This window comes from Micromonas commoda, chromosome 13 (genome assembly GCF_000090985.2).
Source record: "Micromonas commoda chromosome 13, complete sequence".
In the NCBI taxonomy this organism is placed as follows: Eukaryota; Viridiplantae; Chlorophyta; class Mamiellophyceae; order Mamiellales; family Mamiellaceae; genus Micromonas; species Micromonas commoda.
The window spans coordinates 440,616-462,474 of record NC_013050.1 but is presented as its reverse complement, the minus strand read 5'-3'; the positions used below and the strand labels follow the sequence as shown (position 1 = coordinate 462,474).

Sequence of the window (21,859 nt, the reverse complement as noted above, 5' to 3'; positions counted from 1 at the left end):
GAGCACCTGTACGCTCCGGCGTCGACGTCTCTCGTGGAATCGCTTCGCGTGGAGTGGGGCGGGACCGGGACGTGGGGAAACGAGTTCGCGGCCGGTCTGCACGTCCGGTCGGACACGAACAGGGCGTTGACCTACCTCTCCCCGGGCGTGAGGGCGGCGTGCGTCGACCAGCCGGGCGCGGCTCGAATCAAGTGCGTGTGGTCCGGGGTTAAAGTCTTTGAAAAACGCGGCACCGCGCTCGGCGAGCGACGCGAGGTCATCACGGAGGGTGCCGAGGGTGCTGAGGGCCGAGGACCGGTCACCGCGGACGGCGTGAGCGCGTACAGGCTCACGCAAGAGGGCGCCGCCGTCCTCGCCGATCACGTCGGCGACGACAGGAAATTCGCGCTCCCAGCCAGGGACCTCAAGCAACTGCTGAAGGAACCCGGGAAGGAGATTCCGCTCAAATCGTTCACGCCCGCGGTGGCCAACGCCGCGAGGAGCGTCCGGCCTGGGTCCGTCATCGTGGAGCTGAGGAAAGCGGGCGGCGGCGGCGCCGCTGAGATTGACGACTCGTGTCCCCCGTTGGCCGTGGAGCTCACCGCCGGCGGCGGACTGAAGGTCGATTGGCGGTACAGAAAGGGTCTGGAGGGTGCGCCCAAGGCGGCGGCGGCGGCGATACTCCGGCGGCTGGACGGGCCGTCGCGCGGGTACGACGACTACGGCGGCGACGAGGAGTGGGGCGAGGACGACGACCAGTTCTATTAAACGCGGCGGCGGCGAAACGGAAATTCCTAAACTTTTACCTTCCAGATTGAGCACGCCAAGAAGGAGGAGGATGCCCGAAACGCGGTCGACGTGAACTCGTCGGTGGCGAAGGAGGACGAAGTGACGCATTGCACGCTGTCGGGGGAGCCCTTCGAGGTTTTTTACAACGAGGACGAGGACGAGTGGCACTTCAAAAGGGCGACGCGGCTGCCGAGGGATTACAAGGGCGTGCCCGCGGGTTCGATCGTGTTCGTCACCGTGCTTCCGAAGGATGAAAACTACGACGACGAAGACGACGAGGAGAAAGACAATGAAGAGGAAGAGGAAGAGGAGGAGGTTGTCGAGGAGCCAGCGCCGGAAATCAAGGAGGAGCCCGAGCCCGAGCCTGAGCCAGCGACGAAGAAACGAAAGGCGGCGGTCAAGGTGAAGGAGGAGGTGAAAGAGGAGAAGGTGGAAGCTGCCGTCGAGCCAGTCGCGACACGCAGGAGCAAACGGAGAAAGAGCGAATAGTAGGCAGCTTGGGTGCCTGTTTAGATGAACGGTTTAAAAGCCGAGTTAGCTTGAGTTACTGAAGATCAACTTTGAGCTTTGAACACCAACACCGTCATCATAGGCGGAAGGCCTTCCATGACCCAATCACCTCCCAATTGTCATCTTCGCCCGATCGCCTTCTTCAACGCCTTCGCCGCCTTCTTCGACTTCAATGAACGGTTAGCCGTAGCCTCGTTCGCAGCGTTCATGTTGGCTTGATCTTCCTCCTCATCGGCTGTGACTTGATATTCAGCCAGTACCTCGGATCTTTTGGCTGCAGCATCTGCGACGTGGTCGATATCATGGAGAGGCTCGACATCGGTCGAAATTTGCATTGAAGTCGGCATGCACTGATCGGACCCGAGCGATGACGAGACAGCCGCGGCAGACTCCTCGTCGCAGGTCGCGAGGCGCACGCCGGAATTTCCCTCACAAACAGGGGGGAAGAGGGATCCAATGAACATGAACTCGGGGTTAGATCCTCCCAAAGCTTCGTCGATTTTGTCCTGTACCTCGAAATCGTGCCAGGGTTCTTCCGAGCCAGGGCCGTCGACGCCAAGACTGGTGGTCATCACGACGGTGGCCTTTGGAGTCGGTATTTGCATGTATCCCCCCAGGAGGAACGACCCATCGGATCGGAGGTGGCAGCGCTCCTTGTCCGCGGCGCTGTAGTCCCAGTCGGTGAACGTGGTGGCGAGCTGCACGGGTCCATTGACGCAACTGTCGCCTGTTCCGTGCGCCATCGAGGCTCCGCCGAGAAGATCGAAGCCGAGTTGGAAGTCCTGTTGAACGCCAACACGGGGCCCGGTGCAGACAAACATCACACAGAGACCGGCGGTGAATTCTCGGAGCTGAGCGCTCGCGCCGACTTGCAAGGCTGCCGACACGCTGCCGCTGAGTTCACTGCCGGTATTGATCACGGGTTCTTTGAACGTCACACCCGCCTTGCCGTTCTTGAGTCCGATGAAAAGCTCATTGATCACCTCAACCGTGAACCCGAACTCGCCGCCAGCATCAGCGGTGAAGTAGTACGGCAGCTCGAATCCCATGTTGACGCCGGCGTACGCCGAGATGAGGGGGACACTGGGAATACCAATCTCAGTTAAAGATTCCATGAAACGCTTTTTGGCTGGGACGCCGAGGACGTCCATCAGGTCACCGTGGCGGAAGAGGCCGTTGGAGACCTTGACGCCGGTCTCGAACGTCGCGGTTCGGGTCACCGTGAAACCCAACTTGATGTTGACCAACTTCATGAGAGCCGCCTCGAACTTTGCCTTTGAGTCACCCATGTCGAAGCCGAGGTCAGCCGCAATTTCATGTCCGAGGCTGGGTAACAGCTTGCCCGACGAGTCGACCGCTCCGAATTGGCTGTTCCCAAAGATGTGCTGCAGCTTCGACACGGAATTGAAAATCTCGAGCTCGAGCTGGTCGACGTAAGCATCTTGGCGGTACTTAACTTCCTTCAACGTGTCAATCGCGTCAGCTTGCTCGCTCTCGATGAACTCGTCAGCTGGTACATCATCGTCCGGTTTGCGCCCGAGGGCAGCGGCGGCGCGCTCGAGTGCTTGTGCGGTGTGGTGATCGGACCGGTCGACATTCTCGAGGAGACGTCTCCCATTAACCCAGCCTTTGACGTCTTTAACAAGATCCTTGATGTGCTTGAGCTTTTTCTCGGCATCCTCTGCCATATTTTTGAGTTGTTCCGGGTTAATGTTCTTGATCGCTTGCATACCCGCGTCAATGGCTCCTTCGATGATGGCAGAAAAACTTTCAGCGAAGGCGTCAACGAGAGCTGACCCTGCATCGCTTGGGAACTCGAAGACAGGTTCGATGCAGGTGTCGAAACTGAACGTCGGAAGCTTGATCTCGAATGCGTCTGGGGCGCGAACGTCATTTTTCAGCTTTTCGGGCCATGCCATCTCGTACTCGGTGGCGGCGGCGTAATCTTTTGTGAGACCAGGAATCCCAAGCGGAATGCAACCAGAGTCGCCGAGAGATGCAGTGGCTTCGGCGCCAAGGGATGCGTGATGCTCCGAGATTGTCGGCACATTCGTCTTGATGTCATGACCGAGCAGCGCGGCACGGATCATTGAACGTAAAGCGCCCTCGTTCTGGGGGAGGAAGATGGCAGGACCGGAACCCATCGCCCGACCAAGGGCAGCAGCAGCAGAGGCGCCGCCGACCTTTGGGATATCAATAGCTCGGATCAGGCCCGCGGCATCCGTAGGGATGACGTGCTTCTCAATTTGTTTGAAAAGCTTCGCCGGTGCATTAGCGACGGTGGTCACCAGTCTTTTGGCCTTGTTGACGATGTCGTGGATTTCATCCTTGACATTCACGACATCGCCCCACATCTCGTTGGCGTCGCTCTTGACGTGGTTGATGACGTTAAGTCTGTTGTCCGCATCTTTCTTGAATTTGCTCGCCTCTTTTTTCCATTTGCTCGCCTCTTTTTTCCATTTTTTCACTTCTTTAGACCAGGCGTCAAAACCCAAGTCCGCTCGCGCGTTGTCAAGTGAGACTTGGTCCTCCTCCTCTGCTTCGCCATCTCCCTGGTGAGCATGAGAGGGAGCGCGGTGGTGGTCGCCGAGGCGGGGTTGGTCGGCCGCCGCGGGAGCCGCGGATGACTCTGTGACGCTCACGCCGCTCGAGTGCGGTGCGCCGCTCACGCTGCTCGAGTGCGGTGCGCCGCTCACGCTGCTCGAGTGCGGTGACCCGAGCAGCGAGAGCGTCCCCGGGGCGATGGCCGTGTTACCGGCGATGAGGCCAGCCGCGAAAGTCCCGAGGACGATCGCGACGGAGAAGAGGGTCGCATGCGCAGACCCGGCGGCTCGGCGCGAGGAGTGGGCCACGAGCGGTTGAAGCTGGGGGTTACCCTCCTCGGCGACGTTGACGCGATGATCGGTCGCGGCGTACATGGTGACCGGCGCTTACGGAAGCGCGACTCGGGGTGCGCAGGATTCGATGTCCCTGGGCGGATGGGAGAAGGAGGAGGCGCACCGTCAGAAGGGGCGAGTGGTAGCTTGGAAGGATCGCGAGATCTCGAAAAACGCGGTACCGCTGGGGCCGCGACGAAGGGGCGCGAGTGAACGACAGAGCGCGTCGACAAGCCGCGCGAGCGAGGACTGCGGAAAACCGCAGACGAGGACTCGATTATGGGGGATATCGACGGGATCGATGCAGCCGCGTTTGTGGTATCGCGAGTGGGAACGGCGGAGATGCACGCCACATCTCGACGCCACATCTCGACGTGAGAACGGGGCAAACCCATCGTGCGCGACGTCCTTCCGGGCTCACCTGAGGGTGTCACTGCGCCCGCGATTGAGGCAGTGGTGAGTGCCGTGGCAAGTCACGTGGACTGCGCGAACGATACGTCGAGCTCTGCTGTCGATGCAGCAAAGGCGCGCGTATCTATGGCCCCTCACGAAGGGAATACGTGGACTAACTTAGCCGAGTCGGTCACTGTAACATCATTCAGAGTTGCGCGTACAGGGTGTGGGTCGGGCGAGAAAGAACTCTCGTCAATATGCTCAGGAGCTTGCACGCGCATTCAGTTACAAGAGGTGGAAAGGGGTCGATGAGAAAATCGGTGTGTCGTGCAGTCGGTTATCAGAAACTGTAACATCTAGCTACATCTAGACTCGAGAGCAGTTTTTGCAGTCGTTTCTAAATTTTTCTTAATTTTGAAGCGCGGCGACGCTCACTCCTTCTTCAGCTGCGACGATCCCCTCGCGCCCTGCGGCGGGCTCGCGCGGGGCATCGCCCAAAACGCCGGGTGCCCGCTCCCGAACACCTGCCGCAGGTGGAACATCCCTATCTTCGACCACGGCGCCGGACCAAACTCGCTCGGCACGCAAAACCAAAAGCAACACCCGCAAAATTCGGTGACAAAGGGGCAGTACCCGCTCAGGCACCGAAACGCCGCCGTGCACCCCCGGGCGCACGAGTCGTCGCCGCCGTCGTCGCCGCCGCCGCGAACGCCCCGCCCGCGCCCGACGTCCCTCAGCTCACCCCCGTCGTCGTCGCCGACGCTCGCCATCCCCACCCCGGCGCTCCTCCCGGCTCCGCCTCCGCCTCCGCCGCCGCGCGAGGAGGACCTACTCTTCAGCGCCTCAACGTACGTCTCCCCCGACGCCACGGCGTTCAACGTGCTCGCGAACAGACCCGCGGTGGCGACGCATATCACGCCCCCGATCGTGCACACGAACGCCCACGCGTTGACCCACGCCGGCGATTGCTCAAACGCGACTCGGACGTTCATCTTCGCCGCCTTGAGCGTCGCGTAGGTCCACGCGAACAGCGCTTGGAAAAACGCGGACGCGCCGTTCACCTTCGCCAAATCGTCCATCGACCCGCCGCGTTCGCCGGCGATCGCGAGCGCGCGCTTGCCGTACGCGTCGTAGTCGAAGAGGGCGTCGTGAAAGGCTCGGTACCCGTCGGCGTCTGCTCGAGCGCACGCGATTGCCCACGCCACGGACCAACCGCACCCGAGCGCGACGTACAGGCAGAAGAGCAGAAAGTGTCGGGTGTTGCCGTCGCCGACGCAGTTGCCGATGAACGGGCAGTGGTGGTCCATGCCCGCGACGCACTTGCGGCACGTTCGGCAGTGGTGCGCGCCCCTCGGCTTGGCCCGTCCGCACGGGACGCATAAACGACACCCGGCAAAGACCCCTCGGGTCACCTCCGGCGCGTCCGTCCGCTCCGGTCCGTCCGCGATGCCGGTACCCCTCGTCATCGCCGACTCCGATTCTGATGACTCCCACGTGTCGTCGTCGAACGGCCTCGGGTTGACGGGCCTGGGAAGGTGCGCCACCGAACCGGCCTCGGCGACGACGGCGTGGTAGTAATTGAAGAAGACGTTGAAGAGCAGCGCGAGGGTGAGCGCGGCGATGGCCAGGCGCGCGGCGGGGGATTCCGGGTAGACGACCGGCGCGAAGCGCGCGACGGGGGCGCGCGCGACGGCGAGCGCGATGACGACGACGCCCGCCACGAGGACGCGCCCGCCCCAGCGCGTGAACGCGTGCTCCAGGTTCCGTCGCACGCGGCCGTGCCTGCTCCGCGGGGCGGTCTCGTTGACGGCCTCGCACCACACGCACTTGAACGCGGGGCTATCGCCGCCGCCGGGAAGCTTGGGGACGTTCAGAGCGGTGCCGCATCCCTGTTGGGGGAAGGGGTGGGACGGTCGGTTCGTCGCGATGAGGTGCCGAATTCGATGGGTTGGGCGCGGGGGTTCGGTTCGATGGGACGGGCGACACGGGGTGCGCGCGCGCGCTCGGGACCTCACCCAGCAGTGCCTGGTCAGGACGGTTCGATCGCCCATGTCACCGCGACCGGGTTCGGCGCGTCGACGCCGTCCGCCCCGGCGCGAACCCGGCTCCGGCGACCTCGGCTGTGCCGAGAGAGCGACCGCGATGCTTCGACAACGTCAAGCAAGTCAAACGTCGCGTTTGGTGGCCTTCTGTTATCGGGGTTGGCCGTCCCGTCGCACTGGACGCCGCGGCGATGGACCCGGACGAAGCCCTCGCCCGCGCTCTTCAGGAAGAGGAAGACCGCGCCGCCGCCGCCGCGCTCCTCGCCGCCGAGCGTCAAGACGGCGGGGGCGAACACGCGCGGCGCGTCGCATTCGGCGCCCGGCTCGAGTCGGGGGTGCGGACCGCGCTGGCTTTCGAGGATCCCGCCGCGCGCGCGCACGCGCTGAGCGTCGTGCCCGTCGACAGGCTCGAGGCGGAGGCCGCCGCGCTCGTGGCGGAGTCGGAGGCGGCGGCGAACGCGCACGACGCCGAGGACGGGGACGACACAGCTGGCGCGAAGCCCCTGTCGCTCGAGGACGCCGTGCTGCTCCGCGCGCTCCGATGGTTCAAGCGCGAGTTCTTCACGTGGTGCGACAAGCCCGCGTGCAAGACGTGCGGGTTCAAAGACGTCCGGCACGAGGGAACGGGCGAACCCACCGCGGAGGAGCGCGCGCACGACGCGGGGCGGGTCGAGACGTACAGGTGCCCGCTGTGCCAGGCGGTGACGCGTTTTCCCAGGTACAACGACGCGCGAAAGCTGCTGGAGACTCGGACGGGCCGGTGCGGCGAATGGGCCAACGCGTTCACGCTGATTTGCCGCGCGATGGGGTACGACGTCCGGTGGTGTCTCGACTGGACCGATCACGTGTGGACGGAGGTGTGGAGCGTCTCGCAGAACAGGTGGCTTCACTGCGACAGCTGCGAGGACGTCTGCGACAAGCCGCTGCTCTACGATAAAGGCTGGGGGAAGCGGCTTACGTACGTGGTGGCGTTCGGCAAGGACGAGGCGGTGGACGTGACGCGGCGGTACGTCGCGGACTACGCGCGGTGTCTCGGACGACGGACGGAGTGTCACGAAGAGTGGCTGGCGGCGACGTTGGGGGCGCTCACCGCGAAACTCAGGGCGGGGAGGGACGGGGACGAAGTCGCACGGCTGGCGACGAGGGACGCCATCGACGCCGACGAGTTGAGTCGCGCGGGAACCCACGTCCCGCCGGCGGACGTGCCGTTCGACGATTTGCCGGGGCGGACAACGGGCAGCGTCGCGTGGCGCGCGGCGCGTGGAGAGCTCGGCAGGGGGAAGGGCGCGACGCCGGACGACGAACCAAAAGGCGGCGACGGCGACGACGACATCACGAAAACGGCAAAGGAGGCTGCGAGGAAGAGGCTCGCGCCCGCGGATGAATCCCTCGTCGTCGTCGCCGCGAACAGGTACGCGACGTCGACCACGCCGGAGCAGCGCGAGACCATGGGGAGGATACTGGGCAACCTCGTAAACGAGCCGGGTAACCCAAAGTACCGAAGGTTGAAAATGTCAAACGCGAAGATCGCGTTCGCCGTCGGCGGCGACAGCTTCGGTAAGGAGCTCCTCGTCGCTCTCGGTTTCACCGCGCGCGACGAACCCGAGCACGGGCTCCTGTTCGCGCTCGGCGACGCGGCCGCGGACATCTCCGCGGTGGTGCCCGCGCTGGAGCTCGCGCTGCGTCGGGTGAAGGATGAGGACGCTACGGGGGAGAAGGAGGCTGGGGCGCCGGAGACGGGGTCGGACGATAAGGCGCGGCTCGAGGGGATGATCCGCGAGGAGTACGATCGTATCATGGAGACGGAGGGCGTGACGCCGAACGAGGCGGCGATGAGGGCGCTGAACACGGTGCGCGAGAGAGTCAGGCGACGGTGAATAAATCGCGTTTCAATACTGACAATCGGATGGATGGGAACGGGGCTGACACTTGCTGGTGTCACAACGTCACTTCGCGCCGCCGCTCTTTTTGAACGCCTTCTTCACAGCCTTCTTCGAGCGACCGCCGCCCTTGGCCTTGGAGTTCTTGAGGTGCCTGGGCTTATTATCCCTCGGTTTCCTCATCGACGCCTTGAGCGCGGCTCCTTGCAGCGCGCCGTGATTGGCGGGCTGCTTGTGGTGATGCTTCTTACCGGCGCGCTCAGCGGCGAGCTCTCGGTCGCGTTTGCTCATCCCATCCGGCTGGTCGAAGCCCATCTCAAAGTCAAACTCCTCCTCGGAGATCTTGCCCTTCTTGAGCTTTTTCAGCGCCCTGTAGTCGTCGTCGAGGTCGTCGAAGTCGTCTTGCGCCTCCACCTGTCGGCGCTTCGCGGCGGTGAGCCTCTTCTCGTTTTGTGCCTTGGCGGCGACGGCGGCGGCTTCCTCCCGTTTCCGCTTTTCCCTCTCCTTGCGGCTGTCGGCGTTCGCCTCGGGGTTCGCGGCTCGTCTCGCAGCCTCCTCGGCGAGCGCGCGCTGCCGCTGCTTCTCTCGCGCCCTGTCCTCAAACGGCACAGCGTCCGGGTTCACAGACGACTCGGTGAAACCCTTGAGCGAAGACTTGGGCGCCTTGCGAATCTCCTTCATCCGCGGCAGCCGTAGGAGCCCGAGCGAGCGGGCCAGGCGCGCGAGCTCGAGTTCCTTGAACCTGAAGATGAAGCGGCAGTGGTGCTCCTTGTACCCCCGCAGGTACGAGACAAACGCGCGTACGCCCTTCTCCATCGCCTCGCGGTTCTTCTCGGACCTGGCGCGGAGCTCGTCGCAGAGCCGGTTGCCGCCCTCGACAGCCTCCGTGTCCGCGGCGTCCTCGTCGGACCCCTCCTCGTCGGAATCCTCCTCGTCGGAATCCTCCTCCTCGGACCCCTCCTCCTCGGACCCCTCATCCTCGGACTCTTCATCCTCGGACTCTTCTTCGGACCCTTCCTCGTCCTCCTCGTCCTCCTCCTCTTCCACGCCGCCTCCGCTCATCTCCTCCCTGAGCGCCTTCAACCCCGCCTCCTTCGCGTCACCCGCGTTCCCCGCTCCCTCCCCACCCGCGGCGCCTTCGTCCCTATCCTCCAACCCGTCAACCTCCCGCAGGTGTATGTGCCGCACCCTCAGAAACTCAACGTACGACGACTCGTGCGGCGACAGGAACAGCAGCGCGCTGCCGTCCCGTCCCATCCGCGCGGTGCGCCCGACCCTGTGCACGAACGCCGCCGGGTCCTGCGGCGCGTCGAACTGGACGACCCAGTCGACGCCCGGGATGTCCAAACCCCTCGCCGCCACGTCGGTGCACAGCAAACATCCCCCCGCGCCCGCCGCGAACCGACCGAGCGCCTGCTCGCGCTGCGACTGCTTCATCTTGCCGTGCAGCGCCACGACGTCGACGTCGTCGCCGGGGGACGCGGGCGCGCCGTCGCACATGGCGGTGGCGAAGTAGTCGACGCACGCGCAGGTGAGAAAGTAGACGATGGTCTTCTTGTCCGCGTTTTCCTTGAGGAACTCTCGGAGACGCCAGAGCCTCTCGTCGACCTTGCACACCTTGTACAGCAGCTTGAGCTGCGCCGGGAGCTTACCCCGCGCCGCCGCGGAGTTTGCGGGCAGACCCGACGCTTTCGCCGCGTTCGCCGCCGCCTGCGCCGCGGAGTCCCTCACCGTGACCCTCACGGGGTTGCGAAGCCCCGCTCGGGCCAGTTCCTCAACCTCATCCGTCTGCGTGGCGCTGAACAGCCCGGTGCGGCGCTGCTTGGGCAGCCTCGCGATGATGGCGTTGATGGCCCTGGCGAAACCCATGCTGAGGAGCCTGTCCGCCTCGTCGAGGACGAGGAGCTCGCATCGCTTGGCGTCGAACGCGTTGGACCTCAGCATGAGATCGTCGAGGCGACCTGGGGTGCCGATGAGCGCAGCCGCGCCGGCCGCCGCGAACGCTCGGACGTCCTCGTTGACGTCGGTGCCTCCGACGAGGAGCATGGGCGGTGCCATGTCGGGTAGCGTCGCCATGAACGGCGCGGCGACGTCGAAGATCTGTCTCGCGAGCTCGCGCGTCGGGGAGACGACGACCGCGCCGACGTGATGTTTACGGAACGACTGCTCCTTGGACGCGCGCGCCAGGATCTCCACCATCGGGAGGACGAACGCGAGGGTCTTGCCACTTCCCGTGCACGCCTCCACCGCGACGTCCTTGTTACCCGCGAGCAGCCCGATCGCGGCGGCCTGCACCGGGGTGGCGCGCTCGAATCCCTGCGCCGCGAGCACCTCCATCGACTCGGGTCGGAGCGGCGGGGTGAGCGAGCTGAACCGAGGGCCCTCCGCCGTGCGCTGCTTAGGGGGCTCGGAGCCGCCCTCGGCGCCCTTGGCGACCGCGCCCGCCATCTTCACGTCTCGTAAACGCCTCGAGCGAGCCACCTCGATTAAACAAGTGGCGCGCGCGAGGCCGGAGGCGGTGCGCGGCACTGTGTCAACGAGAGGCGGCGGTGCGAACTTTACCGCCGCCAGCGCCAGGCCGCCGCGCGATTTCACAAGTTCGTTGGCTGCGCCGATGTCCGAGCCTTTCTCGAGCTGCCCAGCCACAAACGACGGGCGAGGGGTCAGCCGGGAGGGTCAAACCCGCGTCGGGTTTGGATGCCGGCTGGCGTCGTAGGTGCGCTCGCATTGCACCCCCCGGCGCGGACGCTCCAGACCCGGGCGCGGGGCGAGGTATCCCACGCGAGTCGCCCGCTCGCTCGAGGCAAAATCGGCGTTGTTAGCAGCGCCAACGCGTCGTCCGAGAAGATGAAGGACCTGTCTCCGCCTCGGGTGCTCCCCGCGGTCGTCACCGAGCCCTCGTCGCCGTCACCCAAGGGCTTGACGTGCGTCCTCATCCACGGCTGGCCGGACTCCCTCCTCATGTGGTCCTCGCAGGTCGCCGCTCTGACCGACGCCGGCCACAGGTGCATCGCGATACCGCTCCCGTGCTACTATCCCGACGACACCGCCGCCAACCTGCGAGGCGTCACCCTCCCGACGTTCGACACCGCCGTGGAGGACACCGTCGCCACGATCGAGTCCCTGACGACGCGTCACGAACACCCCGTGGTGCTCGTGTGCCACGACTGGGGATGCGTGGTCGGGTACAGGCTGCAACGAAGGCACCCGCGATTGGTTCGAGCTGTTTGCGCTCTGGACGTCGGCGGCGACGTGTCGGGGCTCACGTCGAAAGAGCGCCTGTTCGTGGCGGCGTACCAGGGCTGGCTCCTCGCGGCGCTCGCGATCGGTGGCGACGTCGGGGACTGGATGACCACGCGGTTCGCGCGTTTGTCGAACGCGCCGAGTTTGCGCCCGGGGGGTTTGGACTTTGAAAGGGGCGGGACGATACCCCACCGAAGGAACTGGCCGTACCTCAGGTTCTGGCAAGAGCAGCTGGCGCGCGCGAGGAGGAAAGGCGGGGGTGCCGGCGGGGGTGCCGATAGGGGTGCCGATCGGGGTGCCGATGGGGGTGCCGGGCGCGGAGGACGTCGCGGGAGGGTGCCCAGCTGTCCGACGCTGTACATGTACGGCGCCGATAAGCCGAGCAGGTTCCACGGAGACGACTGGCTCGTCGCCGTCGAGGGCAACGGCGCGGGCAGCGGCGTGGTCAGGGTGGAGGGAGCCGGACACTGGTTTCCGGTGACCCACGCGGCGGAGGTCAACGCGCGGCTGACCGAATGGCTGGATACCGTCGTCGAGCTGCCGCCAACACCGAAATCGCGCAGCGCGCTCTGATCTTCGCGTTGTACAACACAATTACAATCCATCAGCACCTTCCGAAGTGTCCACCACATCGCGACTCGCCTTCGGCTAAAACTTTTAGCCGCCGCCTCGGCCCGTCGAGGAGCCAAAACCCGCACCACTCACGACCACACCCCGACGTAGCACCCCCGCAAACCGTACGCCAGCGGCCCGCCCGCCACGAGCAGCCGCGTCCCTGTCTTGTCCCACGCGTGCGCGTAACACGCGTTGAGCACCTCGGCGCGCGAGAAGTGCTCCACGAAGACGTGATGCTCCCGGTCCAGCCAGCCCTCGCCCGTGTCCAGCACAAGGCAGTCGCGTCGGGACCGGTTCGCGATACTTCCCGTCGAGCCCGCGTCCGAGCCGCTGGACGAGTACCGCGGCGGCGACGCCGAGGGCGAAGGCGTGAAGGACGGCGAGGCGAGGCTCGAGACGAACCCGACGGTCGCGGGATCGATTCCGCCGGGGTCCGAACCCGTCGCCGGGAGAAACGCGCCCGCTCGCATGTCGAAAAAAGTGAGCTTGCCGCCGCCGCCGCCGCAGGTGAGCAAGCGGCCGTCCCCGGCGAAGGATAGCGAGCGCACGCCGTCGCTGCTGTTGTCCACCAACCGCTCGTCGCGCACGACCCCGCCCAGCCTGTGATCGAAGACGGTAATGTGCGACTGGGACCCCGCGGCGCACGTGGCGCCGTCCGTGGCGACGCACACCAACTCGCGCTTACCCCTGATTCGTTTCTCCTCGACGGCTGCGACGCGTTCCACGTCGGAGAAACACACCCGCCCGTCGGTGCTCACGCTCACCAGCCGCTCGATTCGTTCACACCACTTCAGGTCCCTCACCTTGTCGTAGTGGAACACGAGCGTGTCGTTCGGGTCGGACGAGATTTGCGCGTAAGACGGCGCGGCGGCGGCGTCGTTGTCGCGTCCGTACCCTGATGAACCGCGCCCGTACCCTACCGGCTCGTCTGGCACCGTCCACAGCTTCACCGTCCCGTCCCTGCTGCCCGACGCCAGCAGGTTATCCGTCACCCAGTCCAGGCCGAACACCCAGTCCGTGTGGCCCGTCAGAAGCGCGGTCGGTCTCACGTCCGGAAGCGAAAACACCGCCGCGTCCGCCGGGTTCGCCCCGCCGGTGGCCATCCGAGTCCGACTCGCGTTGATCGCGACGGCGTGAATGCCGCAGTTATCGGAGTGTCGAGTCGGCGCCCAACCCAGGCCGGCGCCGACGATGGGCGCGTGCATACGGTCCATCTCATCGGCGACGACGTACGGCGCGTCGCCCCTGAAACGAACGCGGCGGCGGACGTGTACAGCTGTGTCGTTTACGTTTGTCGTATTTGAAGCGTGGTGCTCGTGGTTCGCCGCGGCTCTGACCCTCGCCACGGCGTCGTCCACTACCCTGGGCGGCGGCGGCGGCGGTCGTAACGGTCGTAACGGCCGCGTAACGTGGCTCGAACGACGCTCCGGGGGTTCGAACAGCCTGCGCGGGAGCTTCACCTCGACGGCGGGCGTGTGAAGGTTGGACGCGAACACGATGGCGAGTTTGTTATCCTTGGTGCCGACGACGCATCGATCGTCGTCGAGCCACGCGGCGGCGAAGCACTTGTCGAAGCTGCGGAGGAGCTCGCGCGGGGCGGCGCGCTCCTTGAGGCAGTACGGCTGGCGCGTCACCAGCGCGGTCCGAGCCTGCGCGCTTTGCCTGCGGGGTTTCCACGGGACGGGTGGGTCAGCGGAGAGTTGCTCTGAATTTGGAACGCGAGTGCTGACGCGGGTGCTGGCGGGTGTTCACGGGAATAGTGGATTCGGGCGGACGTCTACCTCAGCGCGCTGTATCTCTGGCTCTGGCGGCCCACGGACGCGCCTCGCGCGCGCAGGTACTCGAGCACGCCTCTAACCTTGACCTCGGGAGCGTTCCTGCGAGCGAGGGTGCGCGGAATCAGCGGTTCGTCGGTGGGGCGCGCGTGGCTCGTGTCGGAGGTGACGCGTCCGGAGGAAAAAAACGCGGGTGACTCGAAGAAGATTCACCTGTCGCTCTTTGCGAATCGTCGCCGTCTCTGGGCGAGCGCGCGGTTCTGCGGGGTGGCGTCCTCGCCCTCCGCGCCCTCGCGGATGCTCAGGTCGAGCTCATCTTCCCTCTTGCGCTTGTGCTCGCCGTCCTCGACGGCGTGAACCGGGTGCATGGGAGGGAACACCCCTCCCCAGCTGGTGAGCATATGTCGAGCTTTTTCGCCTGCCGAGTCACCCCTCTCCAAAAAAACCGCGGTTGCCGAGCGGGGCGCGGGGCGATGTGGCGTGCCCCGCGCGGGTTACGACGCGGGTTCCGAACTCCGCGCGCGTGAGGTGCGATCGAGTTCGGGTCACCGCGCGGGATCCTGCGCGCGTGTCCCACTGCGGGGCGCACCGGCACGCTCTCGCTGCAGTATCCGAAATGGTTGAATGCGTGAGCTGGATGTGGAGCGGGAGATTTGACGACGGCCCAGCACCTCTATCGCGCCGGGCGCCAACCACGGGAAAGCGGCACTCGATCCCTAGTAGCGGCTCCATAGCTTGACGCGCACAGCGTGGCCAGGGCGAGAACCCCCCAGCGGCCGCTCGCGACACCGACGACCATGGCATCGATGGCAGAGATGCTCGATCAGCTCATGGTGCGCCCGACGGGCCGTCACAGCCCCAGCCTTCTCGACGCTTCGATCGCAAATCGCCAATTTTCCTTCCCTGACGACCGCTTTCCCCGTCTTCCCCGTCGACGCGACAGGGCTCGGAGCGCAACCTCCTCCCGGAGCAAAGAACCAACCGCAAGGTGCAGTACAACGACCCGGACGTGTGCAAGTACTACCTCTGCGGGCTGGACGTCAACATGTTCAAGAACACGCGGAGCAACGACGACCTCCAGCGGCACATTGCCCCAGAGGACATCAGCAAGATCCAGAGCGATGAGCTGCGCGAGACGTTCAACTCCCTCCCCTCGCCCGATCGCGCCAAGACCGGGTACGAGGCGCAGACCAAGCGCCTGTTAGACGTGGTCGTGCGCGAGTGCGACAGCCGCATCAGGCGGCAGAACGAGCGATGCGAGGAGATGAACAAAGTCTCCGCCGAGCTCAAGCCGGAGCAGAAGAGAATCATCGACACCTACAACAAGCAGATATCCGAGTACGCCGTCAAGGCTGAGAAACTGGGAGAGGAAGGCGAGGTGGACGCCGCGCAGCAGGCGCTCGCGGAGAGCGAGCGGCTCAAGGCACTGCGCGACCAGGCCGAGGCCCGCTTCGGGAGCGCCGCCAAGACGATGTTCGCGTGTCCGGTGTCCGGCGTGCTGATGTCCTCCGTCGACAACGACGAACGAAAGGTGGAGCACGAGACCGGGAAGCAGTACGTGGGTTGGACGCGGTGCAGGGAGCTGCAAAAGGAGCTCGCGGAGAAGATTCAGGCGTACGTGCGCGCGGGGCACGTCAAACCGTACAGACCGCCGGTGCCGCAGGGATACGACCGGGGCCCGGGCCGCGGCGGACACGGCGACGCGAGGGGATGGGGAAGGGACAGCAGGCCGCCATTCTCGGCGCGGAACCAGGGCAGGGGCATGGACAGGGACAGGGACCGAGACAGGGACCGAGACAGGGACCGAGACCGGGACAGGGACCGGGACCGGGACAGGGACAGGGACCGGGACAGGCGTCGGGACGGTTCGAGGGATCGGAGGGACCGAAGCAGGGACAGGCGCAGGGACCGCGACAGGGACCGGGACAGAGACAGGGACCGTGACAAGGACCGTGACAGGGACCGCGACAAGGACCGGGACAAGGACCGCGACAGGAACCGCGACAGGGACCGCGACGAGGATTACGATCGGGACAGGAAGCGGCGACGCGATCGAAGCCGGAGCCGGAGCCGGAGCCGGAGCCGAAGCCCGAGGAAGAAGGACCGCCGCGAAAGGGATAAGGAGGACAGGGACAGGGACAGGCGCAGGTCCCCGGACCCAAGAGACTCGAGGAGGATGTGAGAGACCGAGTGAGTGCAATCTTCACGACTGATCGTCGCCGTCGTCGTTCCCTCTGCGAAAAGCGCCCTCGATAACAACCGAGTTTTTCCCTTCTCGTTGACCCTCCGCGGCGAATATTCAAATTTGCCTCGCCACTCCTCGAGCGCGCGGGTCGGGATCCACCGCGAACGATGGATCCCATGGAGTACGGCGACGACTACGACGACTTTGCGGCGATGGGCCTCGATATCCCGCATCCGTACGTCGAAGAAGACCGGACACGGCTCGACGACGTCCTCGGCGACGCCAAACGGCTCATAAAAGACATCGAGTCGATGAAGGCGGCCGATCGTGGAGGAGGCGCCGGTGGCTCGGGCGGAGACGAGCTCCCGGCGGGCATGGGCGTCCGCGCGGGCGGCGACGCCGACGAATCGGCGCCTTGCTGCCGCACGACCGGGCCTTGCGCGTGGGATCGCGTGTGCGAGGTCCACCTGAAGGACTGGGAGAAGGCGTCGGGGGGCGAGAAGTACTGCGACTGGCTCAGGCGGAACGGGCACACCGTGCCGGCGTGGATGCAGGGCGCCAAGCCGGGCCAACGCGGCTCCAACGCGTCGCACGCGGCGGCGGGGGTGTTCTTCGCGCCGGAGAAGCGACCGGACGCCCTCTCGGACGTGGCGGTATCGGAGTACGGGGAGTACTGGGACGGGGGCGCAGCGGACGTGGAGCCCGAGCCCCTGGCGTTTCCGATGATGGACGACGACGACGACGAGTTTGCGTATCCACCGCCCGCCAGCGCGACGCAGACGCGGGAGACGAACGGCGGCGCGAAAGATGAACCCCACAGCGGGCCGGAGACGCCGTCGTTGGGCCCGGTGGTGGACGAAGGGCGACACGACGGCGCTCACGAGGTTGCGGTTGGGTCCGTCGGTGAGGCTGAGTTTGCGGAGCTGGCGGAGGATGCGTATGGGGTTGGGGACGGGCGCGCGGGGCGCGGGACGCTTGGGGGAAAGCGCGGGAGGGAAGAGAGCGCGTGATGTAACGCGGGCCCGGGACGCGGCACCGCGCGCCTTGGCGGATGCGAACATGTTATAGCGGCGTGTCACGCAAAGGACAGAGTTCGCAGTAAATGTGCCCACAGACGCGATCGATCCTCGTCAGCCAGCTCGGATGCTTTCGCGCGCCAAACTTCACCGGCTGCGCGAACCGAGGTGCACACGCGACTCGCATCCGAGGCCGAACTCCGGCCCGAACCAACCTCTCGGTACCATGCCGTCACTGGCGTGCCCATCCGCGAGCGTTCGGCTTCCCGGAGCGTCCGCTCACGGACGCCTCGGCGCTGCCGCCCGAAAAGGAAAATCGGAGGCGACGCGCGGGCGAAGATTCAACAACGCACCCTGTCGTGTCGGCCGTTCCGTTGTCGTCAAAGCCTCCGCATCGTCTGAACCCAACGCCGTCGCTCCTGATGAGGATACCGACGTCAACTACAAGCTGTTCGCTATGGGTTTCTGCGACAGCGGCGACGGCGGCTCCTGGATGGGAGCCGTTCCCGACTCCAGCGACGAACCGCCCGGAGGGAATCGCATCCGCGTCGGCTTGCGCGACTCCCCCTCGCTCGGCAGCAAGATCGCCGCGGCGTTCGCGCTCGGCATCGCTGGGCAACTCGCGGGACCTTACTCAGCGCGCGCCGCGCCGAGCAAGGCGGCTGCCGCCGCAACGGCCACCGCGCACAAACCGAGCCCCAATCTCTTCCAACTGCCCGAGGGCGCCCGCAAGTCGCTGGACGATTTCGTCATCGATCGCGCCAAGGACGTGCGTGGCGTCATGAACGCCATCGACGACAACGTCAACGACCCTTGGGACATCGAGGATGTCTGGCTAATTATCGCCTGGCACTTCGCCATCGTGAAGGGTCGGCGTAAGGTTTACGACTACCTGAAAGAGCGCGACCCCGAGAACACGGTTGAGTGGGAGAGATCATTTTGGAACTGGCTCGGCGGCCCCATGAAGGTCATAGGCGGCCTCTGGATAGGGATGTACCTCTGGGACAACGGATGCAGAGTCGGCGAGCTGCTCGAGATGAGTGCATTTCTACCCACCACCATCATGGAGCAATTCGACCGCGGCATGTACACGCTCGCGGGCGGCATCATCGCCACGATGGCCACCGATAACTACCTTCCCGAAATTCTCACCGACAGGCTCGGCATCAAGGACTCGAGCACCAAGCTCGTCCTCACCAGGCTCGCCGTCGTGACCGGCGCGCTGTGTACCGCGATAAGCAGCGCGTTGGTCTTTGGGCTGCCCCCCAAGTCCCTCCTCGGGTTCGGAGGCATCGGAGGTTTAACCTTCGGTTTGGCGGCGAAGGATCTGGTGAGCAACTTCATCGGCGGCTCCATGCTCGCCATCATGCGACCGTTCTCCCCCGGCGAGAAGATCTACCTCATGGCCGTGGGCGGCAGGTTCAGGGGCACGAACGAGCCCAGCGTCGGCGGCTACCTCGTGAAAGAGATCGGCTGGTACCAGACCACCTTGATCCCGAAGGACACGAGGCCGACGACGGTGCCAAACGGCTTCTTCCTCGGCGCCAACGTCATCAACATCTCGAGGCAGACGGCTCGCATCATCGTCGCCAACATCCGCGTCAGGCTCGACGACGCGCCGATGATCCCGAAGATGACCGAAGAGATCACCGCGTACCTCGCAAACCACCCCAGCATCATCAACCCCCCGCAGAGGCCCATTCGCGTGCACTGCCGCGACATCAAGGACGATCACCTGGCGATTCGCGTCGAGACGCACTGCAGCGTGGTGAAGAAGGATCCGTTCCTCCAGGTGCAGCAGGAGCTCCTGCTGGGGATGTTCGACATCTGCAAGAGAAACAGCACCGGGCCGGCGTGGACCGTGCTCAACACCGTCGGCGAGGACAACCGCCCTTGGCTCCCCGAGGGCAAGTCCGCCAGGTGACGAGCAGGTGACTAAACATGGATGTTTTAAAACACAAACGCGACTCACGTGTACACCCGCATGCCGTCGTCCACCACCGCCGACGTCGGCTTCTTCGACGACGCGCCCACCCCCCCAAACACCCCGAAATCGATCCCGCACGCCCTCTGCGTCAGTTGCACCGCGTGCGACGCGGCGACGCCGTCGACGCCGCCGCCGAAGCCCGGCCCGACTCCGATCCTTCGCGCCCCCGGTCCGTGCACAGCCGTGTTTGACCGTCCGTCGCCGAACCCGCGCGCGCCCGCCGTGCCGGTCGGCGCCGGGACCGCGACGACCCGAGCGGGGATCCCGAGCATCTCGCAGCGCGCCGCGACCGCCGCGGGGACGCCCTCGAGGAGCGCGCCCGCGGGCAGCGTCCTCGCCGGCGGGATCGTCTCGTCGTCGAGTATACGCAGCGAGTGCATCCCCGATCGTTGCGCGGCGGTGTCGAGGACGAACGAACCCCTGTACCCGTCGACGCCGTACCCGACGTCGTGCTCGTCCACCGCGCACAGGACCACGACTCGCCCGGGTTTGACCGCGTTCACGAGGGCGGCGGCCCACTCCCGCGCCGACTCGACGGGGATCCGGTAGCGAGCGGCGGCGACGGCGACGCCGCCGCCGAGGTCGTGGACGACGCACGCGTCGTCGTCCGCGGACGGATCGAGGGTGAGGCCCTTGGCGGTGACGCCCGCGACGGCGAGGGCGCCGAGAGGGTTCAGCGAGATGCCTCCCGCGGCGACGCCGTCGTGCACGAGATCGCAAGCGAAATCCCCGGCGGCGACGAGGAGGACGTCGGGGCTCAGCGATCCGCGTTCGGCGATGCGATCCCGGGCAGCCTGCGACCAGACGGGGAAGACCTTCTGCAGGATGCCGCCGTTGGCCTCGATGGCGCGCTCGGCGATGCGCTCCTCGTCCTCGTCCTGCTCCACGCGGCTCACCATGTCCTCATCGAGAGGACTGCTGAAGAACATGGTGGCCGAGATCCGACTCTGACGCGGGACCTGCTGAAACCGAGCCCGCCACGATGAGCGTAGGGCGGATGGCCGGTCGAGGAACCTCCCAGCGCTCGCACCCCTTGAAGCGCGATTCGATCGCCGGCGCACGCGCCCCGCAGTGTGCGCGGCGCCCCGAGGCCAACCGCCAGTCTCAGATCCCCGATGACGGGAAGTCGAGCCCGGCACTGCTGCAGCCTGACGTTTCGAAACTTGGCGAAGGTAGGGGGCACCCCCTGTGCGCACACCGAAACGCCCGACGTCACCCCGACCGATCCCCGGGATGACGATGTCGTTCTCCTTCTCGCGCGGCGGATTCCTCGGCGGATTCTCCGCGGGCGGGCGGCGCGGCGTCTCCGAGCGCCGCGGGCGCTCCGACGGCGGTGGATCGGGCGACGGAAACCGAAACCCTCGGCCCGCAAGGCCCCGATCGCGGTTGGTCGCCTTCGCCGCCGCCGCATCGGGCGGGACCGCGGCGGCGGGTTCGCCCCAGGGCCGCGCGCTCGCGCGTCGCGCCCTCCTCGCGGGCGGCGCGGCCGCCGCTCCCGCGCTCCTCGCCGCGCAGAGCGCCCTCGCCAAGAAGGCCAACCCCGGCAAGCCCGGCGCGCAGAAGGCTAAGATCGACGTGCCGAAACCGGTCACCAACCTCGATCTGAACGGACGCAGGCTCGTCGCCGTCGGCGACATCCACGGCGACTTCGCTCAGGCGATGAAGGCGCTGGAGCTCAGCAAGTGCATGAACTCGGAGGGCAAGTGGATCGGCGGGACCACCGTGCTCGTGCAGGTTGGCGACATCCTCGACCGCGGCGACAACGAGCTCGCCATCATGCGCAAGTTTCAGAAGCTCGCGAAGGAGGCGAAGGAGGCCGGCGGGGACGTCGTGGTGATGAACGGCAACCACGAGATCATGAACGTCATGGGCGATTTCCGCTACGTCACCAAGGGTGCCTTCGGCGAGTGTCGGCGATGGGTAGAGAAGAGACGCGCGAGGGAGGCGGAGAAGCTCGGCGAAGAAAACGTCGAGCCCCTTCCGCCCGTTCCCGACGGCGTGACGCCGAACAGCTACTACGGCCTATGGGCCCGGCGCGACTTGTTCCTGCCCGGCGGGGAGATGGCGGTGAAGATGGCGAGCAACCCCACGGTGCTGCAGGTTGGTGACACCGTATTCGCCCACGCGGGCATCACGGAGAATCACGTCGACTACGGGTTTCAACGACTGAACAACGAGGTGGCGGCGTGGATGGTGGGTAAGAATTCTCAGCCCCCCAAGCACGTGCTCGAGGAGAAAGGGGTCGTGTGGACCCGCGACTACGGCGGCGCGGAGGGCGGGAACAAGAGCGAGGCTGCCGCGTGCAAGAGGCTGACCGAGGCTCTCGACGCCACCGGCGCCAAGAGACTGATCGTCGGTCACACGCCGCAGCAGAAGGGGATCAACAGCGGATGCGGGGGTAAGGTGTGGAGGTCGGACACCGGCATGAGTCGCGGGATTTACGGCAACACCCCGCAGGTCATCGAGATCGTCAACGGTCGCGTGCGCATCCTCTCCGCGTGACGATGACATTACTCCTCTATTATTGGGAATGGCGAGCTCTTATTCGTCTCATCACACGCGTGGCCGC

At 65.8% G+C, this 21,859-nt stretch overlaps 10 protein-coding genes across 10 annotated transcripts; 5 read left to right on the top strand and 5 right to left on the bottom strand.

Moving 5' to 3' along the window:
• Positions 1-1,397: 1,397 nt before the first annotated feature.
• On the bottom strand, positions 1,398-4,196 carry MICPUN_103787 (predicted protein; the record flags this gene model as incomplete). The annotated part of the gene is made up of 1 exon (XM_002505447.1): positions 1,398-4,196. One exon carries the CDS (start codon positions 4,194-4,196, stop codon positions 1,398-1,400), a length of 2,799 nt encoding a protein of 932 aa, XP_002505493.1.
• Positions 4,197-4,978: 782 nt separating this feature from the next.
• On the bottom strand, positions 4,979-6,598 carry MICPUN_63587 (predicted protein; the record flags this gene model as incomplete). Its single annotated transcript, XM_002505446.1, has 2 exons — positions 4,979-6,436; positions 6,563-6,598. The coding sequence occupies 2 exons, from the start codon at positions 6,596-6,598 to the stop codon at positions 4,979-4,981; spliced, it is 1,494 nt and encodes a 497-aa protein (XP_002505492.1).
• Positions 6,599-6,780: 182 nt separating this feature from the next.
• Positions 6,781-7,677, top strand: MICPUN_87722 (predicted protein; the record flags this gene model as incomplete). Its single annotated transcript, XM_002505692.1, has 1 exon — positions 6,781-7,677. A coding segment is annotated over one exon (897 nt), but the record flags the coding sequence as incomplete, so codon positions are not given.
• A 1,332-nt stretch (positions 7,678-9,009) lies between these two features.
• MICPUN_67382 (predicted protein) lies at positions 9,010-10,845 on the bottom strand (the record flags this gene model as incomplete). The annotated part of the gene is made up of 2 exons (XM_002505445.1): positions 9,010-9,384; positions 9,634-10,845. Coding segments are annotated over 2 exons (1,587 nt in total), but the record flags the coding sequence as incomplete, so codon positions are not given.
• Positions 10,846-12,289: 1,444 nt separating this feature from the next.
• On the bottom strand, positions 12,290-13,624 carry MICPUN_109365 (predicted protein). The gene has a single exon (XM_002505444.1). It carries the CDS (start codon positions 13,539-13,541, stop codon positions 12,414-12,416), a length of 1,128 nt encoding a protein of 375 aa, XP_002505490.1. The 5' UTR covers positions 13,542-13,624; the 3' UTR covers positions 12,290-12,413.
• A 1,275-nt stretch (positions 13,625-14,899) lies between these two features.
• On the top strand, positions 14,900-16,284 carry MICPUN_63582 (predicted protein; the record flags this gene model as incomplete). The annotated part of the gene is made up of 2 exons (XM_002505691.1): positions 14,900-14,935; positions 15,046-16,284. The coding sequence occupies 2 exons, from the start codon at positions 14,900-14,902 to the stop codon at positions 16,282-16,284; spliced, it is 1,275 nt and encodes a 424-aa protein (XP_002505737.1).
• A 179-nt stretch (positions 16,285-16,463) lies between these two features.
• On the top strand, positions 16,464-17,297 carry MICPUN_63581 (predicted protein; the record flags this gene model as incomplete). The annotated part of the gene is made up of 1 exon (XM_002505690.1): positions 16,464-17,297. The coding sequence occupies one exon, from the start codon at positions 16,464-16,466 to the stop codon at positions 17,295-17,297; it is 834 nt and encodes a 277-aa protein (XP_002505736.1).
• A 232-nt stretch (positions 17,298-17,529) lies between these two features.
• Positions 17,530-19,227, top strand: MICPUN_63580 (small conductance mechanosensitive ion channel family; the record flags this gene model as incomplete). The annotated part of the gene is made up of 1 exon (XM_002505689.1): positions 17,530-19,227. One exon carries the CDS (start codon positions 17,530-17,532, stop codon positions 19,225-19,227), a length of 1,698 nt encoding a protein of 565 aa, XP_002505735.1.
• A 44-nt stretch (positions 19,228-19,271) lies between these two features.
• MICPUN_103783 (predicted protein) lies at positions 19,272-20,219 on the bottom strand (the record flags this gene model as incomplete). The annotated part of the gene is made up of 1 exon (XM_002505443.1): positions 19,272-20,219. One exon carries the CDS (start codon positions 20,217-20,219, stop codon positions 19,272-19,274), a length of 948 nt encoding a protein of 315 aa, XP_002505489.1.
• A 655-nt stretch (positions 20,220-20,874) lies between these two features.
• On the top strand, positions 20,875-21,783 carry MICPUN_69434 (predicted protein; the record flags this gene model as incomplete). The annotated part of the gene is made up of 1 exon (XM_002505688.1): positions 20,875-21,783. A coding segment is annotated over one exon (909 nt), but the record flags the coding sequence as incomplete, so codon positions are not given.
• Between the last annotated feature and the right edge of the window lie 76 nt (positions 21,784-21,859).

Bases quoted from the DNA above. Each gene is read 5' to 3' on its own strand.
- MICPUN_109365 (XM_002505444.1), bottom strand. From the start codon at position 13,541: ATGGACCGTATGCACGCGCCCATCGTCGGCGCCGGCCTGGGTTGGGCG.